The 15,098-nt window shown below is 41.0% G+C and overlaps 1 protein-coding gene across 1 annotated transcript in view; it reads left to right on the plus strand.

Moving 5' to 3' along the window:
• The window catches only part of ATPCL (ATP-citrate synthase), a 62,131-nt gene extending 55,104 nt beyond the window's left edge, over nucleotides 1-7,027 (plus strand). The window contains exons 20-23 of the mRNA XM_080271154.1: nucleotides 1,317-1,460; nucleotides 2,764-2,960; nucleotides 4,448-4,524; nucleotides 6,372-7,027. Coding sequence (XP_080127280.1) covers nucleotides 1,317-1,460; nucleotides 2,764-2,960; nucleotides 4,448-4,524; nucleotides 6,372-6,466 — 513 coding nt within the window. The 3' untranslated portion in view covers nucleotides 6,467-7,027. The remainder of the gene's footprint in view (nucleotides 1-1,316; nucleotides 1,461-2,763; nucleotides 2,961-4,447; nucleotides 4,525-6,371) is intronic.
• Nucleotides 7,028-15,098: the final 8,071 nt, after the last annotated feature.

Raw genomic sequence — 15,098 nt, forward strand, 5'->3', positions numbered from 1 at the left:
GAGTGCCACCTTAACTGATGAGAGTACAGGCTCTAGCCCTAATGAAGCCCTGTGGTACGAAAGGTCTGAGTTGAACGAAGTTATCAGGCAGCAGAATGAATGAACAAAAGAGAACATCATCCTTCTTGCAAGGGTTAAAGCAGAGAGTATGTGGTGTGAGCAAGCCCACAATTACTGTTTGGTAAGGATTTTATCTTGTTGCATATATCAAGACTTCTCATGCTTGTGTGTCAAAATACTGTATTCATTGGGCAGTATTGTGGTAGGTGGGGGTGCTCATCATGCACTTACTTGATGTAGTGCTGCTGTCGGGTGTCTGCCCTTTCCTCTCCTCCATCCTTCTTTCCTTCCATCCTCATCTTCTTCCTTTCCTTCATTCTTTCCTTTTCCTTCTGCCTACGGGTAACTTTACACTCCCTCTTCTGTCTTTCTTTCAGTCTTTCCTCTTCCTTCTGTCTGTGGGTGACTCTACACTGAATGACAAGCCAAATGGTTTCCTGTACACCAGGAAGCCATTTACTATGCTGGGTGGTAACCATATAACCAAATTTTGGCACCTGGTGGTTTAGTGGGTAATTATTGCTCTCCAATTGGATTGAGCCGGTGAAGGTTTATATCCAAGGGGTGGTTGGGGTTGATTGCTCATGTAATGCCACTCAGGGATGAGTGAGGCTGGTCACTCTCATTTTAAATGTTGGGGACCAGCTGCCTAGCCCCGGGCTCCTACGCTCCTCATGGGGCAATGTAGGATTGGATGATGGATGGATAGGTAGATTTGGGCTGTAGGTAGTTTTTTCATACCTCTTCCTTATTTATTTATTTATTTTTTTACACCTTAACTAGTGGTAGGTGAGGGCACTAACCATCCACTCACTTGATTTAGTGCTGCACTCGGGTGACTGCCAGTTCCTCTCATCCTTCCTGCTTTCATGCCTTTCTTCCTCTTCTATCTTTCTTTCCTTTCCCTCCTTCTTCTTATGTCTACAGGTGCCATTTGCTGAGTGAAGAGGGTTAGTAAGATTCTTTTTTCTTCATATATTTAAGTGCCTGATGGTTTAGTGGTTAAAACACCTCATTGGAAATGATATGCCTGGATAGTTTCAATCCCCTAGAGATGACTGGAGTTTTATTGATCATATACAGCTGTACTACCATCAAGAGACTTACAGTGATTATCAACCCTTCAATGTACTTGACTGTGGTAACCTAGCTTCAGGCTTTCACACCTCAGAGAGGGGTAATTATAATGGAAGGTTACCATTTCTTACCCTTTTCATATATGTGTGTTTCACCATCCATATTTTTTTCTCTTCCAGGGAGATCGATTTGGTGGGGCTTTGGATGGAGCTGCACGTCAGTTCAGTGAGGCATTTGACAAAGGACTGTTGCCAATGGAGTTTGTTAATGACATGCGGAAGAAAGGGCAGCTCATAATGGGCATTGGTCATAGGGTCAAGTCGGTAGGTTTCACTGAATTCTTAATACGCTAATGAGTGATTGATAAAGTGAGCTGAAAGGCTGTGAGGTTTTTAGTCTAAAGCCCTGATGTCCTTATATTTGTTGTAAATGTTTTTATATAGTATGCAAACTGTTAAAGATATTTTACAAAATAGGCACCATGCATCAGAAGATGGAGGAGATAACTCTGTCTGAGGGGCACATGCAATTTTAGCTTTCCCCATCTTCAATTCTCAGTGGATCTGCCACTATACATTTCCTTTCCCTTTGGATATGCGACTGTACATTATGAGGAACACACTGAGGTGGTTTGGCCATGTGGAGAGGATGGAGGGTGAAAGACTGACGAAGAGAGTGTATGTGAGTGAGGTGGAGGGGGAAAGAGGGAGGGGGAGGCCGAGGATGAGATGGAGAGATGGGGTGGAGAGGTATATGAGAGAGGGGGGTGTGAGTTGGGAGCAGGGGAGTGAAATGGCGGGGGACAGGGCGACTTGGAGGCGATTTGTTTGTGGCCACCCCAAACGGGATTGAGGCGTCTGGCAATAGATAGATAGATAGACATTCGTACAAGTTTTATCATCAGCCTTATTTGCTAGAGTCTTTCCACTGTTTTTGTGTTGAAAGAACGATAAATTGACTTCATTTGATTTTCTTGAGAAAAACTGTAACTGATATTTGAATTGTTTTTAAAAACTTTATTTAATTTTTCTCAGTTAAGAAAAGAGATTTTCACTCTCATCTTTATATGTCAGGACCAACTTGCCTAGCCCCTGGTTCCTACGCTCCTCATGGGGCAACTTGAGATTGGAGGATAGATGGATGGATGAAGAAAAGAAATAAGCCCTTGAAGGATATGTTCATTACTAGGGATCTTTTAGGTCTGTGTACTGGATTCATGGCCTTAAGTGACACCCACTTGATCACAGGGTTCTAGGAGATTAGTTTCAACTTGGTGAACAAAGTAAGATGGTATCAGCTTAATAGTAAATGCTGTCTTAATGCACAAACATTTTTAAAGAGGGTAACCATCTGTAAAGTGTTGAAGCCAGAATGTAGAGATTAAATATCAGCATCATATAAAAGTGCAGTACAGAACTGGGTGTGAATTGGTCATGATATTGTTGAGAATGGGTGTTTCCTACCACAGGTTTGCATTGTAGAGATATTACATAGTATTGTCATAAAGTAAAAGCTGTCCTTTTGCTTTTGATGAGGCAGTGAAGGAAAGGATGATGAGATGAATTAATTGTATTACCACTCCAGACAGGATGTGTGCAGTAACATTTAATTTAATTTCCCAAACAGCTGAACAATCCAGATAAACGTGTGGAAATCATCAAGAACTTCGTACAGAAGGAATTCCCCGCAACGCCTTTGTTGGACTATGCCCTCGAGGTTGAAAAGATTACGACCAGCAAGAAGCCCAACCTTATCCTGAACGTGGATGGTGTCATCGGTGTTGCCTTCGTTGACCTTCTCCGCAACTCTGGCTCCTTCACGAGGTACAGTATCGTACGTTTACCCCTTCACTACAGTCAACTGTTTTGTGTATATGTTTTTGCTCTCTCATTAAAACAGTAAATTACATTAATCCAAATTGAGCTTCAACCTGCTCAGCCACAGTCAGGGAAAAGATGTGCTCCAAGAATAAAAACTTCTATTAATAATGGACCGCTTGAAGAAACATGAAGGAAGCAGTTCATCGATTTGGCACAGATTTATCCAACCCTTGTAGCTTTCAGTTGCACCACCCCCACCACAAAAAAACAAAAAATAACAGCTTCCCAATACTATATGGAATATCTCGGCAACATCCCTCCTCCTTCAGCCAGTACAATGCTTCACAGATATATTCACAAACACATAGCATCCACAATCATCCAGAACTTCCAGCCAAACACTGTCCTTTATGAGCAACTACTAAATATTCATCTCTCAAAAACTGGTTTTCCTAGAGAGAGACAGACAGACAGATACATGGGTGAACTTAGCAAGATTGAGATGGCTTCCTGTATCCTCACATGCCACAACACATACACACTTGCAAACAATCCACTGTATCCTCACATGCCACAACACATACACACTTCATGCACCACACTTTAACAACACAAACCATCCATTAACATAAAAAAAAAAAAAAAAAAAAAAAAATCTCTGAGAGTGACCTGCTGAAGTGGTCAGTTTCCTGCAGCCCACTGTGTTCATGTCTAGATTTGCATGGGACCAGTAAACATCATCCCATAGCCTTCAGCTGTTAATTGTTTTCATTCATTCAGTACAGTAATTTTTTTTTTTCTTGCTAACCCTAGAGGTACCTGGTGGTATGGTAGGTAATTATTGCGCTCCAATCAGATTGAGCCGGTGAAGGTTTCTATCCAAGGGGCGGTTGGGGTTATTGCTCACGTAATGTTACTCAGGGATGAGTGAGGCTGCCACTGTCATCTTAAATGTCAGGACCAACTGCCTAGCCCTGGGCTCCTACACTCCTCATGGGGCAACGTAGGACTGGATGATGGATGGATTGCTAACCCTAGACAACCTTAGTCAGCTAATTGGGAATTCAGTTTCATAGTGGAGTTAATGCAGTCTGTACTGAGAGATAAGTGTTGGAGAGGAATTCCTTCACTTGATGACAGTGATATAATCAGTTAGCTCCACTGCCCAGTTTATGTATACATCACTCAGCTCCCTCACTATCTCCTGAGAGGGGAATGATGGACAGCTGGAGAAGGGCAGCTCTAGTCTGTGTTCCACAGGGTTCATGTCCAAATAAGTCTGGGCCACAACAGTAACAACAACAGTGGACAACCAGTACCGGTACTGTAAAAAATAAGTGACATTCTTGTGTTGAAAGGGCAGTTGACCAACACTCAAATGATTAATGTTAAATGATTTCATTCATTGTTGTCTACCTGAATTTATACACTGTTATTTGCCTTTCTGAATTTATGTAACATGTGTCTATAGCTTTACTTATGCTTTGCAGGGAGGAGGCTGAGGAGTACATCAACATTGGCACAATCAATGGACTGTTTGTTTTGGGCAGATCCATGGGCTTCATTGGTATGTACAAAGTTGCAATCCGCTGCACCTCATCATGTTACTTATTATTATCTTTCATTTACTGCCTTGTTATTAAGCCTGACAGCAAGAGCATTATTTATTAACCCATTCACACTGATAATTCATTTTATATTTTATTCTTGATATCTCCAGACAATTTTCATTAGTTTTAGGATATTTTCAAATACTTACTATCGTCAAAGAAGGATGTGCAGTATGACTAAAATCCCTGCATCGACATAGATTAGACAGAGAGAGAGATGCATTTAGTACCTGACAGTGGGGTATTAATGTACTCTGTAGTTATTTTTAGAGAAAATCCCAGTAATGTGAGGAACTGAAAAGAATGCATTTTTGAGTGTAAATGAAAGAAAGAAGATACTTTGAGGAACAGAACTGAGATAGGAGGGGCAGGTAGAAGGGCCCAGGCTTATACCTAGTACTGGGGCCCATGTATAGGATGTGCGAGGTCTGATTAATTTAGAAAACTTAGTTGTTGTTCCTGCCAGGTGTTAAAAAATTCACCCTTATTTTGTTAATCTGTTTATTGCTTGTGAGGTAGAACCAGGATTCCAGGAACTTGAATGATATATGAGGAATTGTGTGATCCATTTCACTGAGTATGTTGTTGATACTTGCTAGTTCTCCCTCTTTTAATATACTTTTCTCCATCCTTCATTCCTTCCTTTCTCTTCTGTCTTTATTTCCTTCATTCTTTCCTTGTCATTCTGCCTACGGGTAACTTTACACTCCCTCTTCTGTCTTTCTTTCCTTCAATCTTTCCCCTTCCTTCAGCCTGTGGGTGACTCTACACTGAGTGACAAGCTATATGGTTTCCTGTACACCAGGAAAGCATTTACTATGCTGGGTGGTAACCATATAACCAGATTTTGGCGCCTGGTGGTTTTAGTGGGTAATTATTGCGCTCCAGTCGGATTGAGCCGGTGAAGGTTTATATCCAAGGGGTGGTTGGGGTTGATTGCTCATGTAATACCACTCAGGGATGAGTGAGGCTGGTCACTCTCATATTAAATGTCGGGACCAACTGCCTAGCCCCGGGCTCCTACGCTTCTCATGGGGCAGTGTAGGATTGGATGATGGATGGATGGATTCATTGTTTCTGGATCCTGCCTCTCCCTTCATTTAGGAAGCAGTAAGGTGGTTAGGATAATGATGATGATGATAGTGATGATGATGACCATGATGATGACGACAGCAGCAACAACAACAACAATGATGATGCCAAACATCTAATTCCTGAGGTTACCCAGTATGGTCACAACAAAAGTTACTCCAAGCTTCTCATTCACTATTCATTTCCATCCCATATGCCAGTCCAAACAGCCTTCCCTCATGCTTTTTCACTTGATCACACCTCAGTGTGTTTCTCCTAATGCTTCGTGTCACATCCACATCCACACCACAACACTCCTTCCCTTCCTCATTTGTCAGTCTGTCTCTCCATATGACTCCACAGGCTCCTCTCAGATAACTCATTTCCACTGCTCTCACTCGTGACTTTTGTACCTCCAGCAAGGTCCAAGCTTCACTTCCATACATTAGAGTTGGTATCACAATACTGTCATGTAGTAACTTTTTCACTTCCATGCTCACTTCCCTGTTTCATATCCTTGCTTTCAAGGAACCAGCAACCATTCTTCCCTGTTGCACCCTTTCAAGCACTTCACCCTCTAAACTTCCATCCTTACTCATCACACTTCCCAGGTACTTAAACACACTCACATTTTCCATGTTCTCCTCATCCAGCCTCACTGTACAATCACTGACTTCTCTCGAAGAATTGATTGATACAATGCATTTCTGTACAAAATGTCTTTTCCCCCCAGGTCACTTCCTGGACCAGAAGCGTCTCAAGCAAGGCCTGTACCGCCACCCGTGGGATGACATCTCCTACGTTATGCCTGAACACTATGCCTCTTAAAATATATGCCCACACATCAACATATCTTGCTGCCTTGTAAACTCAAGGGAATGTTTGTCACTCACACATAAGTATATTTTTGAGTGACTTAATGAAGGGCACGTGTAGTATTATATTTTTTCTTGTCAAACCTAATGTTCTTTTTGTACCAAGATGAATAATTGTGATGGGTTGAGATGGAGAATCATAATGTTACTGGAAGATGCATCATAATTGTACTGGAAAGTATATAAAATAATATGAAAGCAGAAGCCTTTAATGTAAACTGCAAGCTTTATTGATGCATGGTTTATACTCCAGATAATAACTGACCAATGAGTACTAATCAGTCAGTAAATAATTGTGTAGGTTTACTGTACTCTGCCCAAATTACCACTTCAGTGAATGTGAGTGTAATAACAGTAGCATACAGTACTTGTGTAATACAGTATTATGTTCCTGTAATCATAAGCTAGAGCATACATATGATAAGCAATGAACTTGTTAACTTGTGGTGTGTTCATGAGTTTTGTTGATAGTGATGCCATTGGCCATTACATCTCCTTGTGGGAAAGTGGAATGTTGCATTATAATTATCACGGAAGTCACCACTGATGGAATGTCACCGTGCAACCTAAAAATTAACAAGGTTATAATATTGCATTTGTGTAATCATATTACATGTAATATGTACAAAGTTAAATGCCTCAACTAAAATTAAAGGTAGGCGTAAGGCCCAAGAAGTCATAGGGTGAGATCTTATGTAAAGGCATTTGGATAAAAGGACTAATTGGAGATGTTGCACTAGATTGAGCAGTGTGGAAAGCAGCCATCAAGTGACCAGGGGTTACACATCATGGCATGGCCAAGGCCATTAAAAAATGTAAATATAAATGTACTGGTATGACGTGGAATAGTGGTGACTTTTGTGTGGATTGGAAACTCCTTGTGGAAGGCAACATCTCCACGTAGGACCATATAAGTGTGTGTGAAGATGATGGTATATGCTTCACCAGTAGTGTGTGTGAAGATGATGGTAGATCCTTCACCAGTGTTACTTGTCTCCACGGTTTCCAACAACTGTTTGGAAGTAATTACTGTAGATGATTCTGGAACTTGGTTTAGCTCTCAGTTCATAGAAAGCATCAGTTGTACTGTGACTAGTCTCAGTATGGGGATTCCCTAAGAGGAAGCATGGTATGATAATCTACTGAAAAAGGTTGTATGTTACTGATTACAGGTATAGTGAGGCAGCAGATGTAGAAGTTTAACCCCTTCATTATAGAAGGTCGCTGAAGGTATATAAAATCACGTGATAGTAACCATCATTGTACTGATGGGGTTAATTATGGTATGTTATGTTTACCTGACTTTTCTATGTAGCATTTTTAGTTCCAGATTAAGTAATTGATTTGTTTTATTTTGTTCTTGTATTTATGCACAAATATAAGTTCTTGTTTAGTGCTATAATTTCAAGCAAAAATACAATATTTATGTTAGTGTAATTTTATTTATTGAATTTTTGAACTTCTTTGATACAGCTGAGTGAACAGAGGAGGTAATACTTATAAAACTATATGACAGACTTCCTAGTTTTAATGAGAAAGATGTCCAAGTGTTTAAAAGTTCATAAGTTGTGACATGTATGGATAGTGTATTAATGATTTCACGGTGCCGTGAAATGGAAGAATACCCACACATGGAAATTGTGTTCATTTGGAGGATACAGCAGTTATGGTCGAGTGAGGGACGCTTTCATGCAATGGCAGCAATATATGTGGGTGACTCTTCTCCTTAGTTATACACACATCACTCAGTTTCCTCCTTATCCTCAAAAAAAAAAGAAAAGAAAAGAAAAAAAAAAGTGGACAGCAGAAGAATGGCAACTTCAGCCTGTAGTCCACCAAGTTCATGTCTAGATGACCCTGGGACCACAACAGCATGCAACGGTTTTGGCCAACTTTGACCCCTTTTGGGCAGGATCCAAATCTGACTAACTATTGTATCTTCTACATAAACACAGGTTCAGAGTGAAGGTATAATTCTTCCATCAAATATTCAGATATAGTGACAATACTGGTGCATTGTGTAAGTGTTGGTGTTGCACATTTTAGTTAGACTTGCACTCAAATCCCTCCAGTCAGTGCTTTAGACCAGAGTATTTTGTGTAATACCTAGTCCCTAGTACTGTATAGATGGTATGTAAAGAAATATAACAGTATTTTCAATGGTTGTCCCAGATTTATGGAATGTACTGTATTGTGTTATTTGATTTAACGTTATCAGTAACCCATTTTTTTTTAGGTGATTACAAAATACCATATAAATTCTATGGCATATTAGTATTCACAGGAAGATATAAGCAAAAAAGTTTCAAAGGATTTTGATTAAAAATTTACTAGGATTTAAAGATAATTTGTTCAGAATTCTTTAGCGTTTTAATATTCATGTCTTGCATAAAGCAAGGTTATTACAAAGGAGTTTTAGATATCCACAGAAATGCCATATATTACTGTTGACATATACTGATTGTCTGACTGGCTTTTCATGAAGGAGAGGGAACACATTTCAGATGCTTATCAGAAATTACGAAAAATAATCCAATATCAGATTCTTATGCTTAACTAGGTCTAATTACTAAAGCATAAGACATAAGAGCTTTAACCCAATTAGCTCTCTCTAAATTGTAAGGAGTCGTATTGTTATTGTTGGAAATGAAGTGTTGTCATTTGTTACTTGTTGATTTGGTGTAGGTGTATGATGTGTGTGTGTTTGTCCACTTGGTGCGTGAAGGCATGGTTTATGTCATACGTATCCTTTGTCATGTCTCTTGTGAACTAGATCTGTTAGTATGCTGCAGTGACAGTTTGCTTCACATCGGGAAGCTGATTACTGTATTTTCTTTGGGAAGCCATTTGCCTAATATGGTTGTAAGGCTGTGGGTGTTAATGGCTGTTTTTATATCTTTGGTTCTTATACTGAGGTCTGTACATCATTATCATTTAATTAGAATGGTGAAAATAATACTCCATTTTTTTTTTTTGTCAAACTTTTCTCTCATATGTGGTTCTAGGCACAGTCCTCCACACACGCAAGATGGCACCACAGACCCTAGCATGTCACAACAGGGACGTTATTGGTAATACTCTATCATACCATCTGGCTGAACTGTACTGAGATATGGTAGGGCTGTCCCATTCAGAACTGGTGTGATATTATTAGCAGCAGTGTTATGACATGTTGGTGTGTCTCGAGGAAGATCAGTTTGTCTGTCTAAACAATATTCAGATTTTCAGTCTGCTTCTAGCCTTTACTGAGGCTTGAGTTGTCCTTCACCACTTCCTACTGCATCCTTGATCATTTGCTGAGGACCATGGGTATTTCTTAAATTTTCATTAGGTTTTAATTGAAATCCATATCCTTGAAATTCAATATTTGATGAAATAGTACTGTCAACTTGGGTATTTTTAATAGGAGAATATTTTTATAACATGGGTTTATAACAGTAATTGCAGTAATTATTGATTGGTTTAGTATCAGTTGGCCAAGATTTGACAGATACTTTAATTCCTTCAGTTTGATGAAGTATTTTATTTTCAATTCCTGCTACCATCACATGATTTTATTCAGCTTATGGGTAGAAACCAGGCTGTGAAAGAGGTAACGAAGATTATAATTGTCACAACAAATGGCTTGACATGGAAGAGAAATCTAATTTCATTCACCAGAAATCATTGAACAGGGAGGCTGCCAGAGATTGAGCAGCATGGAGAAACGCCATTAGGTGACGAAGGCCAATGCATGCAGGCATGTTGGATCCCTTGTAAATGATATGATACAATATGAGAGTCAAAAATCATATGGAGGTAGCAGGAATAAATTTGAGAAGTCATTGGATTGAAGAAATTAATGTGGTCAGTTGCCTAAGAAATGCAAATCAGTCTGTAGCAGAATATTGAGAAGTTACTTAATGGATCATATTCTAAGGGACTTTGGAGATTTCATAGACAGTGTCTCTTCCTTAGTGTTTTATTGCATACATTACATCTGAGTATCCTCTTGTATGTTACTGATGCAACATTTGTTGATATGGAGACATTATAAAATTCACACAAGATGATGCTAAGGCGTAAAATGCACAATAATAGCAAAGGGAGTTGCAATATGAAGCTTCCCATATCACCCAGAATGCAAGCTAATGTACAGCAACTGACTGAAGTAGTGAAGTGTTGTATCTTTCTGTTTGTTACATTGCTCATTCTACATTTTAAAAGTTCTTTTTCAGTGAATACATTCCATATACATATTGTACTGTACATTGGTATTTGGTTGTGGAACAAAAATTTTAGTTCATTCATTTTTAGTAATAAAGCATTTAAGTTTTGTAGGTTCAAGTAGTTTTATTTGCCTTGTAGATGCTTTGTGGTAGACACTGTGTGAATCCTGTTTATTCTTAAGTTGTTGTTGTTATAGATGTGTATTCTCCTGAACACAGGAGGCTTCATAGCATCTCTTCCTTACATTTTATTACTGGAGAGAAGGGTGAATGAAAGAGTGGCTAGGAGACTGTATGTGAGTGAGCTGGAAGGGGGAAGGAGAAAATGGAGGCCAAGGATGATGTTGAAAGGTGTCTTGAGTGGGGGGTGTGGGTTGGAGGATGGCAACCTGATGGCAGAGGACAGGGTAATGTGAAGGTGATTTGTTTGTGGCAGCCCCTAAAAGGATTAAGGTATCTGATTATATGTAATGTTATTTAAGCACTGTATCAGCACTAAGATACTTAAGAGGGACTCCTTGTGGTTCTGCAAATGTTCCTCATCTCCCTCCATAACCCCCAAAAGAGGGTTGGTGAACTGCAGGAGGTCAGCTTCAGACTGCAGTCCACCAGGTTCACATTCACATAACCCTGAGGCCAAAGCAACAACATGTTAGAACTTAAATACATGTAAAATTAATTATGCAGGACTAGTAAGGCAGAGTATACAAAATACATCACTGATGAAGAGGTGCTAGAAAGCATTGTAAGCTGACGAGAATATACCTGTAAGTAGTTTTCATGGCTCCAGGCTTATTTGGATGTGATTCCAGTGGACTGCAAGCAGGAGCTGCCCTTCATTGTAGTCCATCATTCACCTTCCAGGAGATAATGAAGGAGCTAGGGGATGTTTGTATAATCAAAAGCAGTCACCTTGCCTATAATGCACTCTCTTGCCTATAGCATTGATGGTGTATATTGAGGTAGGCTCTTGGTAAGGTCTTACAAAGGTATCACAGCACACTTGTATCCACGACAAGAACAGACTCCTGGTACTGATATGGCAAATGCGGCATTGTTTGTCATTGCATGGATGTTTCTCCTACAACACAGGCCACATAACTGCTTCGAGGCTCACCGGTGTGTGTCGAAGGAATGGTATGGGTGATGGTGTGTGGTGATGGAAAGGTGAGGATGATGGTTGGGGGTGATGGTGCAGGTGATGGTGTCAAGTAATTGTGTGTGGTGATGGTGTGAGTGGTGGGGGTTTATGGTGTGGGGTGATGATGTGGGTGATGGTGTAGTCTGGGAGATGGCATGGGGTGATGGTATGGGATAAATGGGATAAAAGTTTAAGTGATGGTGTGGGACGATACACTGGGTCATAGTGTGGGGTGATTGTGTGGGGGTGATTGTCTAAGTGATGGTGTGAGGTCTGGGTAGTGATGTGGGGTGATAGTGTGGGTTTGGTGATGGTGTGGTCTGAGTGATGGTGTGGTCTGGGTGATGGTGTGGTGTGGTGATGGTGTGGTGTGGGTGATGGTGTGGTGTGTGTGTGAGTGTATGTGTGGAGTTACCTGTGTATGTGTGTACTCAGGTGAGCCTGCGTGTGTGTGGAGGGATGACCGAGTACATAGTGTGCCTGTGTGAGTGGAGGTGTATGTATGTACGCATGTGTGTGTGTGTGTGTGTGTGTGTGTGCTTGAGGAGGTCGTTTTGCGTGTGTGGAGTTGGTATTTAATGCGTGTGGTATGGCATGTTGACCTGTGGATGTAAATGAGATTACTGTGTGTGTTTGAATGTGCGGCTGTGGGTATGTTGGTGAAAGTGACACTGAATAGAGTATGGTAAACATCTAAGTATAATTTCTGACCATGATTGCTAAAGTCCCTGACGTTTTCTCTACGACGGTTTTTTCTTTTGCTCTCAGGTTCCTATGACCCAATCCCAGCTGAATAAAATCCCCTGGAGTTTAATGGAAAAGAATACGAGAGTTGTCACGATCACTGGAAGGTTAAAATTTACAGCATTAATGCTCTCAGACACTTAAAAGTAGCTTCTAGGTAAATAATAGCCTCTTGTATTAGCTGGAATAAAATACTAGAGTTTTCCCGAAGATGAGAGGGCCTCCGTGCCCTCTGGTGGATGTAAAAGTAGTTGGGTAAAGTTTCACACAAGTTTCTGGGCTGGACAAGCATGGCATTCCATTGGTCAGTCAGTGGCCGTCGGACTATAGGAGGGTGACGTTGCGTTGTCTCCTTCTCCTGATGTAAGTGTTAAATTTTATTGTTTTGGGGTTAAATTTCGCTGTGTTTGCCATTAATATGATTCAGATAGGACACAGAGGTATCTTGCGACCAACCAGGAAGTGTCATAGGTCAAATAGATTCAAAAGATAAGGTCAATAGACGTCGTTTTGCTGGTTAGGGATAGCGATGGTGTGTAGGCTTCTCTTTCTGCAAGTGTTGGGTTTTTCTGTTTTTGCCATTAAGGTGACTTAATTAGGACACGGGGATATCTTACGGTCAGCCAGGAAGCGTTATACGCCAAAGCAATTGTAGAAAATAAGGGAAATGGATGTAATTTTAGTAGTATGTCACACCTATAGCTAGAGCCCTAATAGTCTAGTTATCTATAGCCAGACGCCTTAATCCCGTAAGGGGTGGCAACAAACAAATCGCCTCCTTGTCCCCCTGTACCCTGCCGTTTCGCTGCCCTCCCCCCAACTTACACCTTCTCTCTCGTATACTATACCTCTCTACTTCATCCCTCCATCCCATCCCCATCACTATGCTCATATTATTAGAACTTGGCCTAAAATTGCAATTTCTTCATCTCGAATGCTGAGTTGTAACAATAAAATATTATGCTAGTCACGCAACTGAGACTCGTGAAATAAACTGCAAAAGGACGAAAATCTGAGCCAAGTTAAGGTGAAAGGAGTAGAGCACAGAATCTTCCTGATCAAATAAAATAGTATCCAGATTAAAAAGAACTAGAAAATATCATCAACATCAAAATCACAACAGCCCTACGACCACCACCACCACCGCAATTAAATCATCATCATCATTAAATTTTTGTATACCTTCACTCTTACAAACATGCAGACAGTTCGTTACACACTCATAAACGTACACAGTAAATACGCACGCAGAGCACGCACAAGGAGCGCACACACAGTAAATACGCACGCAGAGCACGCATAAAGCAGGCTCGTACACACTGACTCTGAGAACGCACACAATAAACACTCACACATTGAATACGCGCACACTGATCACACACACACTGAACACGTATACACAATGAATACGTACACGCTGAACACTTACACACTGAACACGTGCACACTGAACACGTGCACACTGAACACGTGCACACTGAACACGTACACACTGAACACGTACACACTGAACACATACACACTGAGCAAGCACACACTGAACACGTGCAATTTGACCACGTTCGCACTGAGCACGCACACACTGATACACGCACACACTGACGTACGCACACACTGACGCACGCGCACGCTGCGGCATAGACGCACTACACACGCGCACACGGAACAGGCACACCCTAATGTAATGTACGCACGTATCCATTCACTCAGACACTGATATAAGCACTGATCAGCGCATGCACGCACACTGATACACACAGGCACTGATACACACAGGCACTGCAACGAGCATATACAGTAGATACACACACACACACACACACACACACACACACACACACACACACAGCTACTACACAGGTGGTGGGTCATTTTTAGTTGTGTCGGAGTGCGGGGAAAGGGACAGACATAGGAAATATATATATTTCTATATGTCTACATCTCTCTCTCTCTCTCTCTCTCTCTCTCTCTCTCTCTTTATATATATATATATATATATATATATATATATATATATATCTGTATATCTATAATTAGAGAGAGAGAGAGAGAGAGAGAGAATGGGGGGGGTTAGGGGCATGAGGTAAGTCATGCAGGGAGGAGGAGGGTAGACTGTTGTTGTTCGTGTTCCTCCTCCAAATTCCCCTATTCGTCAACGCACTAGGATGGCCGGGGATACTGTAGAGATGGAAGGCAAAAGTGGCATGAGATAAATTATATAAACTGGTGGTCCCTGAACTTATCTGTATCGAATCGTTCGTATCGTATCTTTTACAAAGGATCTAACATGCTTGCATACGTCGTCGGCCTTGGTCACCTAATGGCGGCTCTCCACACTGCTCGATCTCTTGCAGCCTTCCTTTTCACTCCCTTATCCTTAAGGTCACACACTATGACCTCGTCCGAGGCCTTTTTGTGTCTCTCTCAGCTCTACCCCCAACCTTCACACTTCTCTCCCTCCGCACCCAACTGTCATCCTCCATCCTCTCCAC

The sequence above is a fragment of the Coenobita brevimanus genome, chromosome 44, assembly GCF_032717465.1.
Source record: "Coenobita brevimanus isolate Jiangsu-jjx chromosome 44, ASM3271746v2, whole genome shotgun sequence".
NCBI classification, from domain to species: Eukaryota; Metazoa; Arthropoda; class Malacostraca; order Decapoda; family Coenobitidae; genus Coenobita; species Coenobita brevimanus.